Genomic DNA, 21,874 nt, shown 5'->3' with positions numbered 1-21,874 from the left:
ATATTGTGGGTCAGAAAAATAAGGAAGGACAGGGTTGCTTCTAGGTCTGTGGCAACGTTTCTTTGACAGCGAAGTAAAAGAAGTATGTTCTGTTAAACCCATTTATGCTGTGCTCACGTTGGTAGGTAGAAGGAGAGTTTTTCTCTCTGTCCAGCAGCGGTGATGTTTTGGTGTGTCACAGCGTGGGGGTTGCGCCAGACAGGGGCCTGCACAACTGCTTGCTCTGGCAGCAGGACCTGCAGAGCATCCTTAACCTGCAGAAGTATCGTTACCTGCAGGAGCATCGTTACCTGCAGAGTATGGTATCGTTTACCTGCAGGAGCATCGTTAACCTGCAGAGCATCGTTAACTTGCAGAAGTATCATTACCTGCAGGAGCATCATTACCTGCAGAGCATCGTTACCTGCAGAGTATCATATCGTTTACCTGCAGGAGCATCCTTAACCTGCAGAGCATCCTTAACCTGCAGGAGCATCGTTACCTGCAGAGCATCGTTACCTGCAGAGTATCGTATCGTTTACCTGCAGAGCATCGTTAACCTGCAGAAGCATCGTTACCTGCAGGAGCATCGTTAGTTACCTGCAGGAGCATCGTTAACCTGCAGAACATCGTTAACCTGCAGAAGCATTGTTTACCTGCAGAGCATCGTTTACCTGCAGAGCATCGTTACCTGCAGAGCATCGTTTACCTGCAGAGCATCGTTTACCTGCAGAAGCATCGTTAACCTGCAGAGCATCGTTAACCTGCAGAGCATCGTTACCTGCAGAGCATCATTCTGCGCTCTGGCGATGCCACTCATGCGGTTCCCAGCCCAGCCGGGTTATTTGGGGTGCACACATGCAGCAGCCGTGCAGGAGCGCTCAGGAGTGTGCACCTGGTGTGTTACAGTGAGAGTTGCTGAGAGGAGCACATCACTGTGACAGAAATGCAGGATACTGGAGTTTGCGTATGTGGAGTAAGTTAAAGGCCTGATTAGAGTCGAGGTGCAGTAGAGAGGAAAACAGCAATGCATCTTACTTTAATTTGTAGTTTCTAAAAAGTCAGACATGGACTTTTCGCCTTCTATGTGGGATAAGTTTTGTGCTTAAATTACAATTTGAACCGAGTCACGGCAACTTGTTAGGCAGAATTATTGCGCAGATAAGAGCTATAAATGTCCTCAGTGGGTTTCTTATATTGGCAAAACCCAGTTTCTGCCTGAACGTGTAATGTGGCAGTACAGATTCACAGGTGTTCTTCCTCTCATACTCCAACTATAGATTTTATCTTTTTCCTTCTCCCCGTTTTCCACGCTTACTAACCAGACGATTCCTGTTCTCAGGAATGCCCAAGCGCCTCCCGCCGGGGTTCCCCGCGGGCCAGCCCGGCCAGAGCTTCCTGCAGGGCCAGGTCCCCTCCACGGCCCCCGGGACGCCGGTGAACAGCGTGGCCCCGCAGCTGCAAACCAGCCAAAACGTGCCGCACACAGGTCTCTTTTTGTAGAAAATTGTGCCTTTACTTGTGTATCACAGACACCAAAGCAGTAAACTCTTGTCATTAATAGGGAGTTAGCTCACTGGGGCTGGACAGGCCTTCGCTGGGTGTTGCTAAATGAGGAAGGGAAAGCAGGAGGCTGCTCGTGTTTTTCAAACCACCCAACTATTATTGATTAGGACTGTGGTACTCACATCCAGAAGAATCTGTTAAGGAATTGAATGGAAGTAACATTGAAATTTGGAGGCTGGGGTAATACAGAACACAAAGGTAACTTCTTGTCCAGGAGAAAAAAAAACCAAGAGTGTCATTATCCTGGAAGCAGAACAACAAAATAATCTTGTTTTGCTTTGAAAATACTATTTATTAGTTCATTTGAAAGCTTTGGAACTGTACTACAGTCTTGTAAAATTAAATCTTTAGTTCACAAATGTCTCCATTTAACAATCCGATTATTAGTCTTTTAGATTATGAATACCCTGATAATGACATTTCAGCAGTACTCCATGTGTATTTCTTTTTTAACTCATTATAAAATAACCTTAAGACTTGAAGCTTATTTTATTTTGGAATTATTCTGTTGAGTTAGGTGATATTATGGAAGATTTTCGAACTTACATACCAATAACAAGTGAAATTAAATTTCTGTCATGTGCTCTGTAGCGGGGTACACTGGAAGTACCAGTCTGAGGGTTTATTCTGAGAAGCATGAGGTTTCATTCTAACAACTCACATGTACCTGTGGCATCACAGGGCTGGAAATATGCCAGATATTCCAGTTTATTGGGAAAAGGAAGAAAACTGTTTTGGAGTACTTAACATCAAAAGGTGTGAAAACTTTTATACTAGTCCGATCAGTTTCTTACTGGCTTTTTTGTTTTTTTAAGGTGGCCAAGGATCTGGACCTCCTCAAAATCAGCTGCAAGCAGCACATGGCCCACCCAATATGATGCAGACCAATCTAATGGGACTTCATGGAAATATGAACAACCAGCAGGCTGGTGCTGGCGGGGTGTCCCAGGTGAACATGGGCAACATCCAGGGCCAGCCGCAGCAAGGACCACAGTCTCAGCTCATGGGCATGCACCAGCAAATTGTGTCTTCTCAAGGACAGATGGTGAACATTCAGGCTCAGGGATCGCTGAACCCTCAAAACCAGATGATACTTTCTCGAACTCAGCTCATGCCACAAGGCCAAATGATGGTGACGCCACAAAACCAAAATCTTGGCCCTTCTCCCCAAAGGATGACCCCACCCAAACAGATGATTCCCCAGCAGGGACAACAGATGATGTCTACACACAATCAGATGATGGGACCTCAGGGCCAGGTCTTGTTACAGCAAAACTCGATGATGGAACAGATGATGACCACTCAGATGCAAGGAAACAAACAGCCTTTTAGTACGCAAAACCAGTCCAATGTTATGACGGGGCCAGCTCAACTAATGAGAGGACCAACCCCTAACATGCAAGGAAACATGGTGCAGTTCACTGGGCAGATGATGGCGCAGCAAGGCCCCGTGAATGGTAATCCTTCTCAGGTTATGGGAATCCAAGGGCAGGTTTTAAGACCCACTGGACCTGGTCCTCACATATCTCAGCAACTTGGGGATACTACGACTACGACAAATAACGACGTGAACTTGGCACAGATGTTACCTGATGTTCCTGTGCAGCAGCCAAACATGGTGCCTTCTCATATGCAAGCAATGCAAGGAAACAACAACGCTTCAGGGAGTCATTTCTCTGGCCATGGGCTGCCTTTCAATACCGGGTTTAGTGGAACGCCAAATGGGAATCAGATTTCCTGTGGGCAGAATCCTGTTTTTCCTGTCAATAAAGATGTTACGCTCACCAGCCCACTCTTGGTTAACCTCCTACAAAGCGATATATCGGCGGGACACTTTGGTGTGAACAACAAGCAAAATAATCAGAATACCAACAAGCCAAAGAAGAAGAAGCCTCCAAGGAAGAAGAAAAATAATCAACAACTAGAACAAACAACGTAGGTTTAATATTACATCGTTTTTATAAGGGGCATGGGGAAACTCCACAGGGAACTTGTCAATATTTTTCAACAAGTATGGGGTGAGAAAGGACCTGTATTATTTCATATTCTAACAATTTCTCCTCCCTGGGGGAGGAGTCGCCTCTGCTGAGCAGTCACTCAGCCCCAAAGGCTGGGAGGTACTTTCAGAAGAATTAGAAGCCTCCATATAACATGTGCAGTAGAGATTTTGGGGGACTTGTTTCCTGAATGATATGTATATCATGTCATGGTTCTGCCATTGAGCTAGACTTCCCTCTTAGTTGGAGCTGCTGCTAGGATTTGGAGGGAGGAATCTGGTACTTTCTGTATCTAATTCTTCTGAAGCTGCAAGTGAGCCCCAGGAACATTGACAGGAATCCACCTGGTAGAACTTCTGGGCATCGTTCCCAGTTTGCTTTAGAAAACAATGGAAAAACTGCACAGAAAATTATGAACCAGGAATATCCAAATTTCAAAGTTAAATTCTTAAGCAAACATAAAGGCAGCAGTGGCATGTTGAGTACTGGTGTGGCTCCGCTTCCGCCAGTCCCTGTCCTTTGAATAATTACTTTTAGTCTTAACATGAAGTTCATGCCACCGTTTCTAGAGACAGATGCAAATAGTGGATGGTGTTTGAGTACTAAGTGGCTTTTCAGTATTTAGTTTTTTCCTTTGGTTATTCAGTGTGTAGCCCCAACCTTCATTTTCTGCACAACGGCAAGATCCTTTGTGAAAATTGAATTTTCTCAGGGACGTTTTGGTTCTGCACTGAAATGACTCGCATCATCTATAGCAAGTGATCTTTTGTGGCAGTCGTTAGTTGGCTTTACTAGTACTAAAGTAAAATACAGGAGCTGTTACGTGCATTTTACAGGTGCAAAAATGCTGCATAGCGAAGGTGAAGCAAAGCATGCTAATCTAATTGGCCTTGAAAAAAGTCTTTCAGATACGTGCTATATAATTGCATATGGGGGTGGTATGGCCTGTCAGCTCAATGCTGCTGAAAACAGGCTGTGTGATTTCAGGTGAAACCAGGAGACACAACCTGTGGCCGCTGTGAGAACCTGCTCAGAGTGACTGTGTGGGAGCCGAGTGCCCCATGTGTGGGTGGGCTCAGTGTGGCGAGGACTTGGAAACCACGACCAGGATCCCAGCTCGGCCCTTGCCCAACTCGTTCTGGCTCGTCAGCGTCTGCTGCGCGTTGCCCATGGCTGCCCCAGGCTGGCGGGCGGCGAGACGGCCACGGTGGGACAGCCATGGTCCATCTGTCCTGCAGGGAGCGGCCAGGCCCACGGGGGAGGCCACAGGGGAGCTCTCCAGCTTTGGTTGTCTTTGACTGTGTCAAAGGGAGGTGTGTGACGGGTGTAGGTGTCCTTAGTTTGCCATTCCAGCAATTTTAAGTCCAAGTGCTGGTGAGACTGCATCTGGAATATTGTGTCCAGCTGTGGCCCCTCAGTTCCAGCAGGACAGGGAACTGCTGGAGAGAGTCCAGCGCAGCCACCAAGATGCTGCAGGGAGTGGAGCATCTCCCGTGTGAGGAAAGGCTGAGGGAGCTGGGGCTCTGGAGCTGGACAAGAGGACACTGAGGGGGGACTCATTCATGGGGATCAATATGGAAAGGGGGAATGTCAGGAGGATGGAGCCAGGCTCTTCTGGTGACAGCCAGGGACAGGACAAGGGGCAATGGGTGCAAACTGGAACACAGGAGGTTCCACTTAAAGATGAGAAGAAACTTGTTCCCGGTGAGGGTGTCAGAGCCTGGCCCAGGCTGCCCAGGGGGTTGTGGAGTCTCCTTCTGTGCAGACATTCCAACCCGCCTGGACACCTTCCTGTGTAACCTCATCTGGGTGTTCCTGCTCCATGGGGGGATTGCACTGGATGAGCTTTCCAGGGCCCTTCAACCCCTGACACTCTGTGGTTCCGTGAAGCCGTTTGGCAGCTGGGGCCTGTCCCGCTGTGCTGCCCAGGTCTGTGTGCGCGGTTGGGCAGAGCAGCAGCACCACGGCAGAACCTGCATCTTCCTGCCTGTGGTACATCGCGTCCTGCAGAGGGTCTCAAATAAATAACAAGCAGATATTTCCTGTTTCTTCACCTGACATTCAAAGCTATCTAGTTGTCTTTCCAACAATAACGACATCTTCTTCTCTTTGTATCAAAAACATTTGTGTTGCAGAGCCGCTACCCAGCAGCAATTTGTCCTGTACCAGTAGACACTGCCCATAGTCTGCAACAAAGTAAAATATGCAAACAATTAACCATCTGCATCTTTCCTGGAAAGATGTTGTTTATTTGTTTGATGGCCCAAAATCAAAGACAAAAAATGGCCTTGTATTTCTAGGTAGAAAAGATTCGGTGCTATGTGTTTAGAAAAAAAAGCTTCAATTCCAAATAGATTCTAACAAAATCATCATAACCACAACTGCAGTGAGCTGTCCTGCCGTGGAAATGACAAAGGGTTCAGAGGGGCAGACAGGTCGACACTCTCTTCTGAAAAGTAAATCTGTTAATCATTAAAGAAAAGCCTCGTTAGCATCTTTGTTTTCATTCATGTTACTGATGATCACCCAGCTTCTCTGTGGCCTGGGATTACTGATACACAGATATATAAAGCTCTTCTCTGAGCTCACAGAGCCCCACAAGACTACTTGTTGTTAACAAGTTTTCACAATGAAGTCAGCCTAAATTTTAGCTTTTCTATTGAGCTGTGACAATACAAAATGATTCCTGGCTCTTCAGTAAGGCTTTTAATCAGATTTTGGTGCATTCACAAAGGAAATACCACTTTATAATAATTCTATCACTTTTCAGTGAATGTTTCTCCTCATTGCTGCCTGCAGAATGCTGGTTTGGCACCGGCTGTGGATTAGCAATTTGTTTCTTAATAGGCTATGTATTAATCACTTTATCCTTGCAGGGGCATTAAGAAGGGAGCTGTCCTTACCAGTGTGGTTGAGATTGTTGTCCAGCAGAAGGAAGGTGACTGCGGAGCCCAGCACCCTTAGGCGAGCTCAGTGCTTTCCTGACTTGGAATTGCTGACACTTCAAAATCCGATTTGGATCCCCTTCCTTTGCATCAGAAGCAAACAGGATGCTTTTCCTCTTGGCTTCTTCTCCGTCATTCTTTCTTAGAAATTTTAGAGTTCAGAGCAGCGAACCTTGTGTGGAAATGCAGTTAATTTGATAAACGTGCTTTTTGTTCCTCGGAAGATGTAATAATATAGTAACAAAAGTACCATTAGTAGTACGGTTTGTAGACCGAGCCATATTGAAGGGTAAATAGGATAAGTGAGCTGTTGACAAGAGGTCATTCCGCTGAGTTTAAAACAGTTTTAAGGGTTTGCTTAATTGAGCAACTCAGCATTGGAATGAAAACCAAGACATTTTGGAAAAGCAGGTTGTTTAAAAGAGATTGTGTTTTTTTTCTGAACCTGAAGGCTGTAGGTAATGGGATATAAAAGATGCTCGATGCAGTGTGATTGCAGGTAAAACGTCTTAGTTGATTCTGTTAAATACGTGCATAAACGCGCGGTTGTTCAGCGCTCTCCCGCACAGCCCGTGCCCGTGGCGTGCGCTGGGTGCAGTCCCCAGGTGTCTGGGCTGGGGGTGATGCGCGGGTGACACGCGGCAGCACAGGGACGTTCTTCTCAGATTCACAGCGTTTGAGCGCAGGCCTGGAGGTGACAGTCCTGTGCACGTGGGAGGTGAAGCTCATTCAGCATCAGGGGACAAGGGCCTTTCTATAAAAGCAAACGTAGTTGCAGAACATCATACCGTGTCACAGGGCTGGTTCTGCTTGCACTTGTACTGTAATGTTATTTTTGCACGCCTTACTTCGCCATCTGCAGCACTTTTTGGTGTAGGTTTGTTAGTTGGGTGTTTTTGTTTGGTTGGTTGGTTTTGTCTCCTGGAGTTCTTTCCACTCCGATGAGGGATTTTGTATCTGAAGGTTGTGCTTGAGAATGCAGCTGGTGGAGCAAAGGATCCCCTTATGACGATCGTACTGTACCTCATGTGCTTTTATTACATCCAGAGCAATAGGAAGGAAGAACAGTTTCTCCACCCAGAGGTGCTGGACACCGAACAGGCTCCCCAGGGAGGTGTCACAGCCCCAACCTGACAGTGTTCAAGAGACTGGACAACGTCCTCAGACACACGCGGTGACCTGTGGGGTGTCCTGTGCAGGGACAGGAGTTGGACTCCATGAGCCTTGGGGGTCCCTTCCAGCTCAGGACACTCTGTGATTTTAATATTTGTCCCTCTCACACCAGTTTCTCATCTTGCTTGTTATTTATATTCAGAATTTGTTGTTTGTTTGTTTGTTTGATGACTGATGGTTGTTGATGCCTAGTGAATTTCAGCTACGTTCAAAATTCAAGTTATGTTTGAATTTTCCAGCAGTTCCAGTAGCAGTCTGCTGCAGTAACTGCTCCTCTTTGCTGGCAAACAAAGCTCGTGCCTGTTTTGCAAGGTCTGTGGAGCTTGCTCGGTCAGACCCATCTGGCAGGAGATGTTTTCCAAGAATCGATTTTGTGTAATTGTTTTCTAGGTTAAACCTGTTTGCGCAGTGATGCTCTAAACTGGCTTTTTAGCTGATCTTTAACTGTAGCATTTTGAATCTCCCACCATTATAAATTAATCACAAATGGCAAAATTACAAACTCAAGATTGTATTCACAGTTTTAGGCTGTTGTTCCATGTTGTTGGCACCTACATCAAAGGCTGCAGCTCCTCTGGGTGTTTTTCCTGCCAGGATTTTTGTTCATTTGTGGCTGCTAATATGTATTTTGCCAGTTTTCATCAACTTCATTGGTGGAGGCGTGTGAGCGTACAACAAGTGCATCACAGAAGTCGGTGATGTGCTGCATTAGACAGAAGGTTTCACTCAAATACTTTCCTTGGTGAGCAGTTCTGTGTTTGCCCCATGTCTTGCCTTTCTTCTCTCTTGGTTTATGTTCTTCCCAGTGTTGACCTGCGATAGTTCAGGGATTCTGAAGGCACACGCTGCTTTTTGACCATTGGTTAAGTAGTTAATAGGACGTTAGGACACGCCTGCATCTCCTTGTCGGCTGTACAGGTGCCAGAAGCTGTTACTCTCAAGTAAAATGAAATAAGATCGATCTCTCTGCCTTTATATACTTCACATTCTTTTGCTGAAAATGTCTTTTGCTTTTGGCATTTCTGCATGATTCCGCCTCACTTTGGTGGCAGTGGTCTTATTTTGATGTCTATAATTTTAACTCAGGGCTTATATTTCGTAGATCTCCCTACACCCTTCATATATTCATGAAGCTGATAAGCAGTTACTCTTCATCCCTCTATATCCTACATCTTCTGACCATATATATTGATAACTATAGAAACTTGTTTTTATCTAAGTCTGCAAAAGCTGTCTTGGTTCAGTGGAAGTTTTGGGCATTGAATCCAAACAATTTAAGAGTCTTAGGAGAGTCTCCTGGAGCATCAGGTGACCCTGGAGAAGGGCTTGGGGACAGCGGTGGGTGAAAATCTGGACATGAGCCACCAATGTGTGTTTGCAGCCCAGAAATGCAACTATATCCTAAGCAGCATCCCCAGCCCCATGGGCAGCGGGTTTGGGGGGATCCTGCCCCTCTGCCCCGCTCTGTTAGGCCCCCTGCAGTGCTGGCCAGCTCTGGGTCCTCAGCACAGGACACACATGGAGCTGCTGGAGAGGGGCCAGAGGAGCCACAGGAATGATCCGAGGCTGGAACAGCTCTGCTGGGGGACAGGCTGGGAGAGCTGGGCTGTTCAGCTGGAGAAGAGAAGCTCCGGGGGACCTTAGTGTGGACTTTCTGTACCTGAAGGGGACCTGCAGTAATGCTGGGGGGGCGCTTACCAGGGAGTCCAGTATCAGGTGGTATCTTGAGGCGCTTGAGGGCTCTCTGTTGTCCTCAGGAGTGCCAGTTGCAGCAGGTACAGAAATTGCAGGATTCTGATGAGGGGTAACAGTTTTAAACCAAAAGAGGGTAGATTTAGACTAGATGATAGGAAGGAACTCACCCTGTGAGGTGTGAGCCCTGGCACAGGCTGCCCAGAGCGGCTCTGGATCCCCAGCCCTGAGTGTCTGAGCAACCTGGGCTGCTGGAAGGTGGCCCTGCACATGGAGGACGGTGGAACTAGATGAGCTTTAAGGTCCTTTCCAACCCAAACCATTCGGTGATTCTGTGGTCACTTCCAGAGCTGTGGTGTCCCCCAAGGGTCTGTGCTCTGGCAAGTGACTTTACATGTCTGATACATCAGTGCTGTGGTGGTACCAGCCGTCTCTGATCCCCTGGGCTGGTCACCTCTGGGTACGATACTGCCAGAAATGGTGCTGCCATTAAAATAAATTTTTGTGTATCTACCCATGGTACTTACTTACCTATACAGATGTCACAGTGCTATGAGAGGGAAAGCTATTTAATTTTTTAAAAATACATACATATATATATATGTATATATATATAAAATTTGAAATATACGTTGGTATTCTTTTAGTTATAAAACTCACATTCAAGGCAGAAACAGAAGAACTGTTTACGATCAGTAGAACACCAGGCAGCTCGTTTCCTTTTCAGTAATGTTTAAGGCACAGGGGTGGGTGTCAGCAGACCGGGCTCTGTGTTCGAGTGTGTCCTGTTATACCAGAAGCAGCGGTTTGTGTCAGTGAGTTACATGCAGGTCTGTGAAAAGTGCTAACAACGATCTACTTGAGTACTGAGTTATGGAAACAGAAGTCAAATGCTGATGTAAGGGCTGGATCTTAACTGCAATTCTTTTTCTTTCAGTTCTTCAGAACCGCATCCAGCTGGGCTGGAGGAGAGTGATCAGTCGTCCATATCTGGAGAGCAAGGAATGAATTTAGATAATTCAGGCCCTAAACTTCCAGATTTTGCAAGTAGGCCACCAGGTAGTAAGATATTTTTGTGGTTTATATGAGTGTAATAACTATAGGAGAGCTTTTACTGGTCGTTCTGACAGTTCAATTTAATTTGTGCTTTCGTATGTTCAAGTTGAAAACATTTTTTTTCCTGCTAATAACTAATTGGTACCATTGTTTAAGTGTTTAGTTTGAATTAGTTTGAATGTGGTCACATTCTCCTGTATCATCCTGCAGGTGTCATATTGAATAGCGTAGAGTTATTCAGCAATAACATAATTGATAAAAAAAATCTGTATTTCTAACTGTAGCATGGACTCATGCCATAAAAATTCAGCATTAACCACTAGATGATTTTTCAGAGTTATAACAAGAGGGTTGCAGCTGGAATTATCCTTTGCACGTAGTTAGGATTAAATCCAAAGTCCGTGAAGTAATTTATATTAAAAGCCACACAGGTGGTTCTTAGCACTGTGTTTGGCCAAGGAATACATGACAGATTCTATTTTGTACACTAGGAGAATGGCAGATGTGTAGCAGGTATGTCTGTGTTCCGCTGTCAAAGTCTTGTTTGTGTTAAACAGTATTAATTAGCGAAAGTCCAAGTCTCCGTTTGCAAGTGAAAACAAGCCCACGGACAGTTGCAGAGGCTTTTCAGGTACAGTGAATCTGGAATAATAGCTGGCAGATGACAGGATACATTCAGCGGTCTTCTCCAATTAAATGTCATGCAAGTCATTTATATATTAAGTAAAAATATTTTTAAGAATTAACTAAAATCTTCGTCCTTATTTGTGAAGCCTCGCGTAAGATAAACGGGCCATACTTTCCATCTGGTCCTGTTCGTTACAGAATTCCTGCTTTCTCTGATCTTTCTTTGGTTTCAGTGGACGTGTCCTCTTGTTGTTGTAGGTTATCCATCTCAGCCAGTGGAGCAAAGGCCACTTCAGCAGATGCCACCTCAACTCTTGCCACACACGCAGCAGCCGCAGCAGCCGCAGCCACAGCAAGGCCAGGCCCCGCCACAGACACCGCAGCAGCAGCAGCAGATGATGATGATGCTCATGATGCAGCAGGATCCCAAGTCAGTCAGGCTGCCCGTTCCGCAGGGGGTTCACCCCCCCAGAGGGCCGGTGAACACAGACGCTCAGCGAATGCCGCTGCAGCAGAGCGGCAGCATGCCATTGATGGTGAACCTCCAAGGTCCGGGGTCAGTGCCTCCGTCTCCTGATAAGCAACGAATTTCCTTGCCGGGCAATCCTCCTCTGGGAAATAATGCAAGGAAAATGGTTTATCAAGATAATGTACAGAATCCTTCCAGCTCACCCCTCGGAGAGGTTTCATCGGTATCCTCCCTTCCAGAAGGAGGTGGAGCTGAAGGCCCCCCAGCATCAGGAGCTCAGAATAATTTGACGTCTCATTTAGTAGTTTCACAGAACCAATTAATGATGACAGGACCCAAACCGGGACCATCCTCCCTTTCAGCTGCCCAAGGTGCGAGTCCCCAGCAGCAGTCCAATTCTCTGCCTACTGCTCTTACGCACCATTTTCCAAATGTTGCCGCCCCATCACAAACTTCAAGGCCTAAAACGCCAAACAGAGCAAGCCCAAGGCCATACTATCCTCAGACTCCTAATAACCGTCCACCTAGCACAGAACCATCAGAAATCAGTTTGTCTCCAGAGAGACTCAATGCTTCTATAGCTGGTCTGTTCCCTCCCCAGATTAATATTCCTTTACCTCCCAGGCCTAATCTCAATAGAGGATTTGATCAGCAGGGTCTTAATCCCACTACTTTGAAGGCCATTGGACAAGCCCCATCAAACCTCACAATTAACAATCAGTCTAGTTTTGCTGCTCCGCAGTCACACAAATTGGAAGGTGTTGTCATCAATTCAGGCAAACAAACCAACAGTGGAGGAACAAAGAGAGCGAGTCCAAGCAATAGTCGAAGGTCCAGTCCTGGATCCAGTAGGAAAACTACACCCAGCCCTGGCAGACAAAATTCAAAAGCAGCTAAATTATCATTGACACCTCAGCAGAATCCATCTCTCTTGCAGAACATGGAATTACAAAGAAACATGATGGCTGGTCCCTCTTCTTTGCCAACACCTGTGACTACAAGTTTTCAAAATAATAACATGCTAAGTAACCAGAATCCTGCAGTTTCTGTACCTGCTGTCACAGGGGTTCCTGAAGACAATAAGGAGAGCCTTAGTGTGCCGCAAGATAATGAGTGTCCAAGCGCACAAGGTGCCCAAGGTAACAAAGACCAGCCCAGTATTGAACTAAAAGGTGTCCCTGCTCCAGAAATGAAAATGTTGGTTCCGGAAGAACAGTCAAAAAAAGACGGGCAGACCGTAGACACCAGTAAACTTCCAGTCTTGGAGGAAAGTAAAACCATGGTATCTCCAGCCATGAGGGAGGCACCAACTTCTTTAAGTCAACTTCTTGATAATTCTGGAGCTCCTAATGTAACCATTAAGCCCCCTGGGCTGACTGGTCTTGAAATGGCACCGATAGTCAGCACTGGTGAGGAGCTAAAGAAGATAGCTGTCATTCCTCCGCTGCAAGATGCATCCTCAAGCAAAGAGGCATCTAGTTCACTTAGCTTGCCTCAAAACAATGAGGCCTCTTCAAATTCAGGGCACCAGGAACTGGGAGAAATAAACTCAAACGTTGCTCAGAGTGTTCCTCCAGTAATGCAAAGACCCGTCAGCTCTTCTTCTATATCAGGTCCTTTACCCCCCAACCAGATAACAGTTTTTGTAACTTCAAACCCTATTACATCTTCTGCTAATACATCAGCACCATTGCCGTCTCACTTGCAACCTGCATTAGTGTCGACTGTTGTCACAATGCCCAACGTAGGGAACAAAGTGATGGTTTCTGAGGGACAGTCGGCAGTTCAGTCGAACGCCCGGCCACAGTTTATTACACCTGTTTTTATAAACTCATCGTCAATAATTCAGGTTATGAAGGGCTCTCAATCCAGCACGATTCCAACAGCCCCGATGACTTCTAGCTCCAGTCTAATGCCTCAGTCAGTGGCGGTTGTTGGTCCTTTGCATATACCGCAGAATATCAAGTTCTCCTCCGGGCCCGCTGCTCCCAGCACGTCGTCCAGCAGCCCTGCTCCCAGCGTTCCCACCAGCAGGCCGCTGGTTCTTAACCCCTTGGCACCTCCTGTCCAGCTGCCTTCTCCCACTACAACTTCTGCCAATGTTCCCTCACATCTTCCTGCTCAGCAAGTCAAAGACTTCAGCCCAGAGGAGGCTCCTCCGGCGGGCGGGCCGAGCGAGCCGTGCTCTGCCACAGCAGCGCAGCCGGGGCCTGGAGTTGCGCCTCTGCTTACCAGCAGTCCGGGGTCTGGGAACAGGCGCAGTCCTGTTTCATCGAGCAAGGGAAAGGGAAAAGTAGACAAGATTGGCCAACTCTTGCTGACTAAAGCGTGCAAGAAAGTCACCGGCTCCCTTGAGAAAGGGGAAGAGCAATGTGCTTTGGATGGAGAAACAGAAGGTCAGGGACTAGAAACGTCAGTCCCGAGTAGTTTGGGAACAGAGCAATCACCAGCAGAACTGGATAATAAAACTGTGACACCTGCATCACCCAGTCTTACAAAACAGAGCACTTCTGGGCCTGGCAACGCGAGTGTCGGCGTCAGCCCTGCGGCTGCTGCTCCTGCCGCGTCCCCCGGTGTCTCCACAAGCACTCCTCCTCCTCCTCCTATTCCTCCTGCTCCTGCTCCTGCTCCCGCTCCCAGCGCCCCGGCCGTTCCCGCTCCCGCAGCCCCCGACCCGGCGCCCGCGGCCCCCAGCGCTAACGGCAGCGACCACGGCGGCGTCCCGGCCGAGCAAACCAGGGCTGGCACGGCTGAGGAAAAAGCAGGAGCGCATCAGGAGCTGCTGCAGAGTGCAGGTAAGTCCAGCGCTACCCACGGACGTGGAACAGCTAAGATTGCTTTTGTAAACTTCCCATGGATTTTTATTCATGAATGTAATAAAATTTTGACGCTGTAGCCAAGGCTGACAGCTGCTTTTGTTTCTAACGTCTGAGTGACGCACAGGGTTTTATTTCACTAAGATTCATGTTTCAGATGTTTTATTTCAGTTTCTGTTTACCGCTTAAGTGGGGCATTTGTTATGAACATATGATGCAATAACAGAAGTGATTTCACTTAACTGTTAGAAACTGGGAGAAAAAGTGAATGTATCAGTAATGACAAAAGCAACACTTAAGGTGCTTTTTATAGATGTACTGGTGTTCTGCTTCAGCCTCGGCAGAGACTTTTTATTTTTGTTACTGATTTCAATTTATTAACTTAACTACAATATTTTGAATTAATCCTAATTATGCTGGTTCCATCTCTGAACAACCTGGAAACCTGGAACCCCGTAGGGAAATAGCTGAATAACCTCCGGAAGAAAAGGAAAACCGGAAGCCCTTATGTCCAGGGAAAAATTAAAATGCTCATTTCAGAGAAATACCTGAAAAAGCGATTATAAGTTAATTATACCCAATTCAAAACTGTGAAATACCTTCACATCTGAACTGGTTTATCCTTTACTATTTTAATTTGAGCATCTGACAGACTTTATTTATGGCATTGCTGCTATTTCTTGATGCCATTTTTAATCTGTTGAAAATAGTGTGGAAATAAACCATGACCCTCGAGGTGAAGTGTCTGAAAACCCACCGCGCTTTACTTCATTAGTTTAGACACAAGATAAAACCCACAGAAGTCAGTGGGACTGAGAACTTCAGCTTGAATGTGACGGTCCCTGTGGCCACTGACGTGTCGTGGCCATTGACGTGTCGTGGCCATTGACGTGTCGTGGCCATTGACGTGTCGTGGCCACGTGCCACCAGAAGATGGGCCTGTTTACTGCGAGCTTCGCAGAAGGAATTCTGCGTGTTGAGGAAAAATGGAAGTGGATATTCTTTATTTAAACATGAATGTTTAACTTCTTATCTTCGTGTTGTTTTTAAGTTCATTATCACATATAAAAGAAGGCTACTTAAGCGTTAGCCCAGCAGAATTGGGTTTCCATCTTGGTAACATTAAGAAATGTTAAGTCATGTCATCTTATTGCCAGAGGACTTGAAGGGAGCACATTTTGCTCTCTTGCAATTTAATTGGAAGAGTGAGGGCATTGATTCATTAACAAAGATGCTGTTTTCCCCCAGAACTTCTGTTGAAATTAGCATTGGACTAAACTTTTTCATTTCTAGGACTTTAATTTCTCAGTCGGGTAAAAACCTGTTACTTTTAAAAATGTGGTTTATGGTACTTAATTTCATCACTTATTCTAGTTGGAGAAAACTTGTTTGGGATAGTTTTCCCAAGGTTTAAACTTGGGGTGGGGGTGGATAGAGGGGTGGGTTTCAACATTGCATCTGTAAATGGACAATTGCAGTGAGCTGGAAGAGACAGCGTTTGTGCCTGACCGCGCAACAGGAAATCCTGGGGCTGCTTTGACAATAATGCTTTTTCCCTGCGCTTCTGTTCCAGCATCCTCTCAACAGTTAACACAGAAAAAAGGTTCAGTTGCAACACCAGAAAGTACTGTTCAAAGAACAGGTAAATCTCCTTTGGAAAACAGAATATAGGCGAACTAAACTCTCTCTGTTTGTAGCTGAAGATGCATTTATTTTAATGCATATTTAATGGTCACTAATACGTTTGGTAGTTTGGGGGTTGTTTTTTTTATTTTAATTATTTGTGCTTTTGGGATGGTTTTTGTTTGTTAGATACATTGTGCTTTAGAAGCCTCCAGAGCCTTGTTGGAGATTCAATATGGGATCAACAAATGAAAAAACAAATGAGAAATCCCCGAGGCAGTTTGTGGATGCTCAGTCGGGAGCCGCAGGGCCTGGATCCGCAGTGATGCGCTCTGTCTGTCTTCTCACGTTTTACCAAGAGCAAATGGGGGTTTTTCTTTTATATGAGACACTTCTGAAAATACTTTCCAAAGCCGAGCTGGGAAGGTCAGTTTGAGAGCTGTAATCTCGTCTTTTCTGTTCAGTTTCTAATGACCCCTCAGCAGGATCCCGAGGGGCAGCCCTGGCAGATGGCTCCTGGTTGTTGCCATCTGTTCTCATGGTGTTTCACCATCAATTCTGTGGGGTTTTAAAAGACGTCGTTTCCGAGATGAGTAGGGAAGATGGATAGACGTGGACCTGCACATGGAAGTGCCGCTCTCCATCCATTTGCCATCTCTAATATGAGTGGCAGTAGAGCTGTCAGAAAGGAGAAATTGTGCCAGCTTATTCTTTAAGCTCCCACCAGAAGGTGTTCGTGCCGCCTGTGACGTTACATCCCACCCGCGGCCCTGGTGCCGACGTGCCCGTACTGGGGATAACTCAGGTTATCAACTTCCACGGTTGAACATTCTCCCTGTTCAAATTTTAGGTAGGAAGGAAAGTAATTCTTATTTAGCTTAGTCTGTTTTTCCTTTGTTACACTGAAGAGTCTGATGTTCCAATACAAATTTTAAGGGCTATTTACCAGAAGGGGACAAATATTATCTATTTTCTTCCTTTTTTTTTTTACACCTTTATTCCTTGCGCGCACTGACAAACTTTGGCTACTAATTGATCTGGAAAGCAAAGCCGCGGTGCTGAGCGCTGTCCCAGGGGCTGAGCTGGGAGCCCTAAGCCAGGCAGCGCTCATGAGAGGTGCAGACAGGCCCTCTCAGCAGAGCCCCGGCGTTATGGGGACAGCTCAAAGATGGACAGCAGGAAGATGAGAGATGTTACCTGGTGAAAAGGGGAGCTGCTTATTGTCGTGAAGACTCAAAGGGAAACCTGCTCTGCATGTGCAAAATCACTGTGAGAGAGGGAGAGGAAGGACGCAGGTCAGACTTCGTATCAACTCCTGAGAGGCTTTTGCAATTCAGTAAAAGTATAATTTAGCTTCAGAAAATTGTCTTCCTTTGCAATAAAGGATATCGCTGTGAGTTGGGTTGGTTTAAGGCAAAATTTTAAATAGATAATAGATACAGATGAGTATTTTTAAGGTTTAAAACTAGTAAAACCGAGAAGTTTTAGAAGTAATAAACAGCCTAAAATGCAAGTGTTAAAAGGGAACAGACTCGTTTTCTCTTGTCCTTGTGCCCGTGGGCAGGAGCAGCGCGTCCTGCAGTGGTTCAGGCTTTAAATGTCCCCTTGCTTTGCCTTGATAGAAACGATCGATAAGTTTATTCTTCGAACGTAATACATAATGACAAAAATGTGAGATGGTCGTGCCTTGTCAGCAGACTTAAAAATTATCTCTTTCTCTTGTAGAACTTGAAACAAATGCTCCAGTAGTTGCTGGTCAAAGGTAAGGAGATGGTTTGTGTAGACTCGGAGTAGATGTAGCTTCCCTGGGAGGAAATCCCTTTCTCTTTGCTTCATTTGCACAACTTCTGCTACTGCTTTTCATTTTCTCTCTGTCCTGCTGAGGATTCGGGCTAACTGAATGCTTCAGAACGCTGCTCAAGTGCAGAACGTGGGCTCACCTTTTCCCCAGTCTGTCCTCATGCTTTGGACACTGTTTCCTCTTATCCCTTCAGGCCTGAGTGTTTCACATCAGGGTCTTGACATTTCCACTGTTCTGAACACAAATCAAAACCAAATCTTCTGTGTTTGCTTGTTGACACTTTGCAGAAACATGATAGGAAAGCCAGGCAGAAACTTCTTCTTGTCCCAGTTAAGACATTAAGTAACTAAGAGATCAGTTTTCAAATGGTTGTGTTCTGTCAGAAGAAAATATGATTTCCAAGATCCTTTTCTGTTAGATTCTAACCCCCCCAGGCATTAAGCTCAGCCTAGGCAGCTGTAGGGACAGACCTTGGCAGGGTTTTTGGGTAAGTGTGCTGGCGCGACTGGCCGGTTTTTGATGCCGCCTCGTCAGTGGGTGATGGGGGTGCGATTAGTCCAGCTGGTTCATCAGGAAACGAGGCAGCGTCGTCTTTTGTAAGGGAAGCAACGCAACACACTTTATCAGATCAGGAGCAGCTCTGAATTGAATCTTTAGCTACATTTACCGTCACACAGATTGGGATCTTTCTGGTTAATATCAAAGATGAACTGAAATGTCCCAAGCTTTTTTTAGGGTAGAATTTTTCTAAAAAGCTGAAGGTTTGACACGTGGCAGATGAGCAGATTCTGCAAACACAGTGTCCTTGCATGACCCATCTCCAGACGCCTTCAGCACATCAAATTACCATTTCTGTTAGGATTTTTCTGCCCTGACGCATTTCAGACAAGACTGGAAAGGATGGGCAGTTTCCAGGCAGACTGAGGGTGCGGTGGTGGCTGATACTCGCAGTGCTGGCCTGGAGCTCCCAGAGTTAACGCCACACGCTGCAACCTGCAGAGCAGCCTTGTCACTGCAGAGCACTGCAAGTGTTTTCACTTGGGCCAACTTGATTTTCTCCTGTGCAAGGAGAGAAGTGATGCATTGGTTCCTTTGAGACAATCCAAACGATGGATTAGTCATTAGAATCTGTAAAAATTCCCGGTAAGAACTGAACTTGAGGTGATGGTGCCTGTTTGTTGCCTCCGATCCCTCTGGTGGCTGCTCGAGCTGCACAGATGACCAGTTTGTGACCATTTTGGGGGATCTGGTTTGTAGGATCTGGTTTGTAGATCCCCCATGGTGCTGACTTCTGGGGAAACACATTTCAATATTTATTTTATATCTAAGACAATCCATGTGCTTCAATATTCTCCTCTACTGTGTGTTTCCTTGCTTGGCAATGTGTGTCTCTCCTGTAGTTGACAAATTGTGTTTGATTACACGTATCTGTTACTTAAATCTACAACTACTGGTAGTGGTTGTTCCTCAGAGCAGGACTCTGCGGTTGCCTCTGTCACGCACAGTCTGCTCTGGCTGTTCTCGCTCAGTTCTGCTTGAGGAGCCTTTCTTGGCGTCTTGCAAGCATCACCCAAAGGCCTTCAGATGAGTTCCCTTTCTCCTTTTCCATTGTCAGCAGAATAATTTATTTGATTAGGTACTTAGCTTTGAATGCACAGGAGATAAGTTTAGCTTAATCTTCAGAAACCACATAGTGATTGGAAATTGTCTGGCACTAATACGTTAAGGAGAAAACACCCAAACCCCAGGATGAGTTTACAGGGTTAAGAGTGATAAAACAAAAGAGGAGTTTAATTACAAAACGCAGCGCTCCGTTCATTATCTCAGTGACAAGTAACACGGATTTCTACACTGCCTACAATTATTTTTTATAGCAGAAAAAGCTTTCTGTTATTATAAAAAATAAAACATATTTTAACTTCATGTTTTAAAGCTTGAAGAAAGTTTTAAATAAGCATTAAGCTTTTTAATATGTGAAGGAATCACTTGGGTCGGCGGAGTGAGCCTTGGCAGTCAAAACAGCAGTGGCACACTCACCGAATGGTCGTGAATCCCCTTGTGTTCATGTGCAATTTCAGGTCTGTGTTCGTACTGTAGCAGTCTCTAATGTAACTTGTTTGCTTTTCCTAGACTTCAGTAATGGTGGCACCTGTGGAAAGCAGAGCAAACAATTTATAATGCATCTAATTTGTTGGTCTTCTCATTTTGAAAATATTCTCTTTGAGGACTTCTCAGTTCTGTATCCTCTGATAATTTTTCATAGAAACGGACTGTACTCTGGCTTACTCAGGTCATTCTTCATCTGATAAACCTTCTGGTATCTCTAGCATTTCATATCTTCAGTGCTAATAGTCCGGAACTGGTACCTGTGTCGGTCCATCCTCCAGCTTGTCTGAGTTGCATAGAAAAACCTAATTCTTCTTACACTTCATCAGAAATATTTTGTCCCACTTTATTAGTAATGAGACAAAAGAGAATTGTGAAAAGTCTAAAACTCCAAATAGAAGAAATTCAAGAACAGAGGATTCTGCCGCTTCACAGGAAACTGTAGAGAACGGGCAGCGCAAGAGATCGTCCCGACCAGCGTCCGCGTCCGGCACCGCAAAAGGTAAAACACGCAACCGCCGCGTCCTGGAGAGGGCAGGAGGTACCGACCCTCCCCGGGCCGTAGCCCTAACGCTGCTGCACAGCTCCTGCGCGCTGGGTGCTGCTCGCTCTAGTTCCAATGCTTTAGACGCAGGTCGGTGTGGAAGTGTTTACTGACATCAGTAAATCTTGTGTGAATTTCCCACTGTTCGATTTGTGGAACTCGTTGTCTGCAGGACTCATCACCGTAGTGTTCTGCGAGCTTGCCTAGGTGAATTCTCTTCCCAGACGTGTTGCCATTAAAAGGACCGTACTCCACTAAAAGGGACTTTTTTTGTGTTTCCCGAAGCCTGAAAGACACGAGACAAACGCTAAAGTCTTCCCCAGTGCACGGTCGGCTCTCGCGAAGCCGAACGCTGAGGTTCAGGTGCGCTCAGACACACAGCCCCGGCTGTTCTTGCCAAGAACACGTGAAGTCCGAAAATCACACATATTAACCATGGCATTAGCAGTTGCTGACGTGCCTTATTTCTACACAGGTTGCAATCTTTAACAGAGGATGCAGCATTTGTGTGATAAACGCGGTGATTACCGGGGCGCACAGGGCGCAGGGTCGTTCTGCGCTCCCGAAGCTGTGTCAGCTCCTTGTGTTTAAGGGTCGTTTAATTCGGGTGGACAAAAGTTGTGCGAGAGGGTAGAGACTGTCAAGAGGCAACATTCCACCAATATTTTAAAAATAACATACAGAACAAAGAGGTATTAATAGAAAATTATTATAAAAGGAAGTCAAGTTGAATTCAGCAACCATTTTCCATACTGAAGATACTAGAGTTTGCTGGCAAGAATATTTGCATTTTAAGAGTTCCAGAGAAGACTTCCAGCTATACGTAATTGTGCAATGACTCTTGAAGATTACACGGAGGGACCTAAATGTTCTGCACTTCTGTGGCTGCTGAATTTAGTTAAATTTAACTTCTTGTGGCAGGATTGTGCAGAGGAATCTAAGTCTGTGGTGTAAAAATAACATTCATGGTTGTGAAGAAAAGTTTGAAAAATGTGAAGCCAATGTAAAACCGATTTGGTGATACCTCCCTGAGCTTGAGGGGATCTGAACCCATGACCTGCCCACACACTGTCATGGATAAGCCTAAAGATGACAACCAGTGGCACGTCAGATTCTGAAAATGTGGGAATGCAAAATTACATCAAATTTGAATAATACCAGAACTCACTTAGAGGTTTTGCACTGACTGTGTTATTTGTTTACCTCTGTAAGTAGAATCACTGTTTTTAAAATGTGCATCCGAAACTGGGGCAGAATCCCAGGGTTTTGTGTGCAAACGAAGGTCCCGCAGTGCAGCGCCTGGGGCCAGGAGCCGGGAGCAGGACAGGGCTGCAGTGGAGGGGCTGGGGGAGCGGGGACTGAGGGGGCGAACAAGGTTCGCCGCTTGTGCCTGCTCTGGTTTACGTGTTTATTAGTGACTTGTAGCTTAAGAAAGCACATCTGGTTTGTGTGCTCCTGGCCTGGAGGCTGATTAAAGTCA

At 45.9% G+C, this 21,874-nt stretch overlaps 1 protein-coding gene across 5 annotated transcripts in view; it reads left to right on the top strand.

Annotated features, from left to right (window-relative positions):
• NCOA6 (nuclear receptor coactivator 6) overlaps window positions 1-21,874 on the top strand; it is a 39,860-nt gene that overhangs the window by 16,137 nt on the left and 1,849 nt on the right. For 2 of the 5 annotated variants that reach the window (XM_080354539.1, XM_080354540.1), the window contains 7 exons: window positions 1,322-1,468; window positions 2,361-3,480; window positions 10,290-10,411; window positions 11,294-14,299; window positions 15,894-15,962; window positions 17,669-17,705; window positions 20,204-20,352. In XM_080354539.1, coding sequence (XP_080210665.1) covers window positions 1,322-1,468; window positions 2,361-3,480; window positions 10,290-10,411; window positions 11,294-14,299; window positions 15,894-15,962; window positions 17,669-17,705; window positions 20,204-20,352 — 4,650 coding nt within the window. Of the gene's footprint in view, window positions 1-1,321; window positions 1,469-2,360; window positions 3,481-10,289; window positions 10,412-11,293; window positions 14,300-15,893; window positions 15,963-17,668; window positions 17,706-19,874; window positions 19,927-20,203; window positions 20,353-21,874 lie in introns of those variants that run through there. The other 3 variants (XM_080354542.1, XM_080354541.1, XM_080354543.1) reach the window with 3 other exon arrangements.

Source organism: Nesoenas mayeri, assembly GCF_963082525.1.
Source record: "Nesoenas mayeri genome assembly, chromosome: 16".
Classification (NCBI taxonomy): domain Eukaryota; kingdom Metazoa; phylum Chordata; class Aves; order Columbiformes; family Columbidae; genus Nesoenas; species Nesoenas mayeri.
This window is presented reverse-complemented; position numbering and strand designations above follow the sequence as displayed.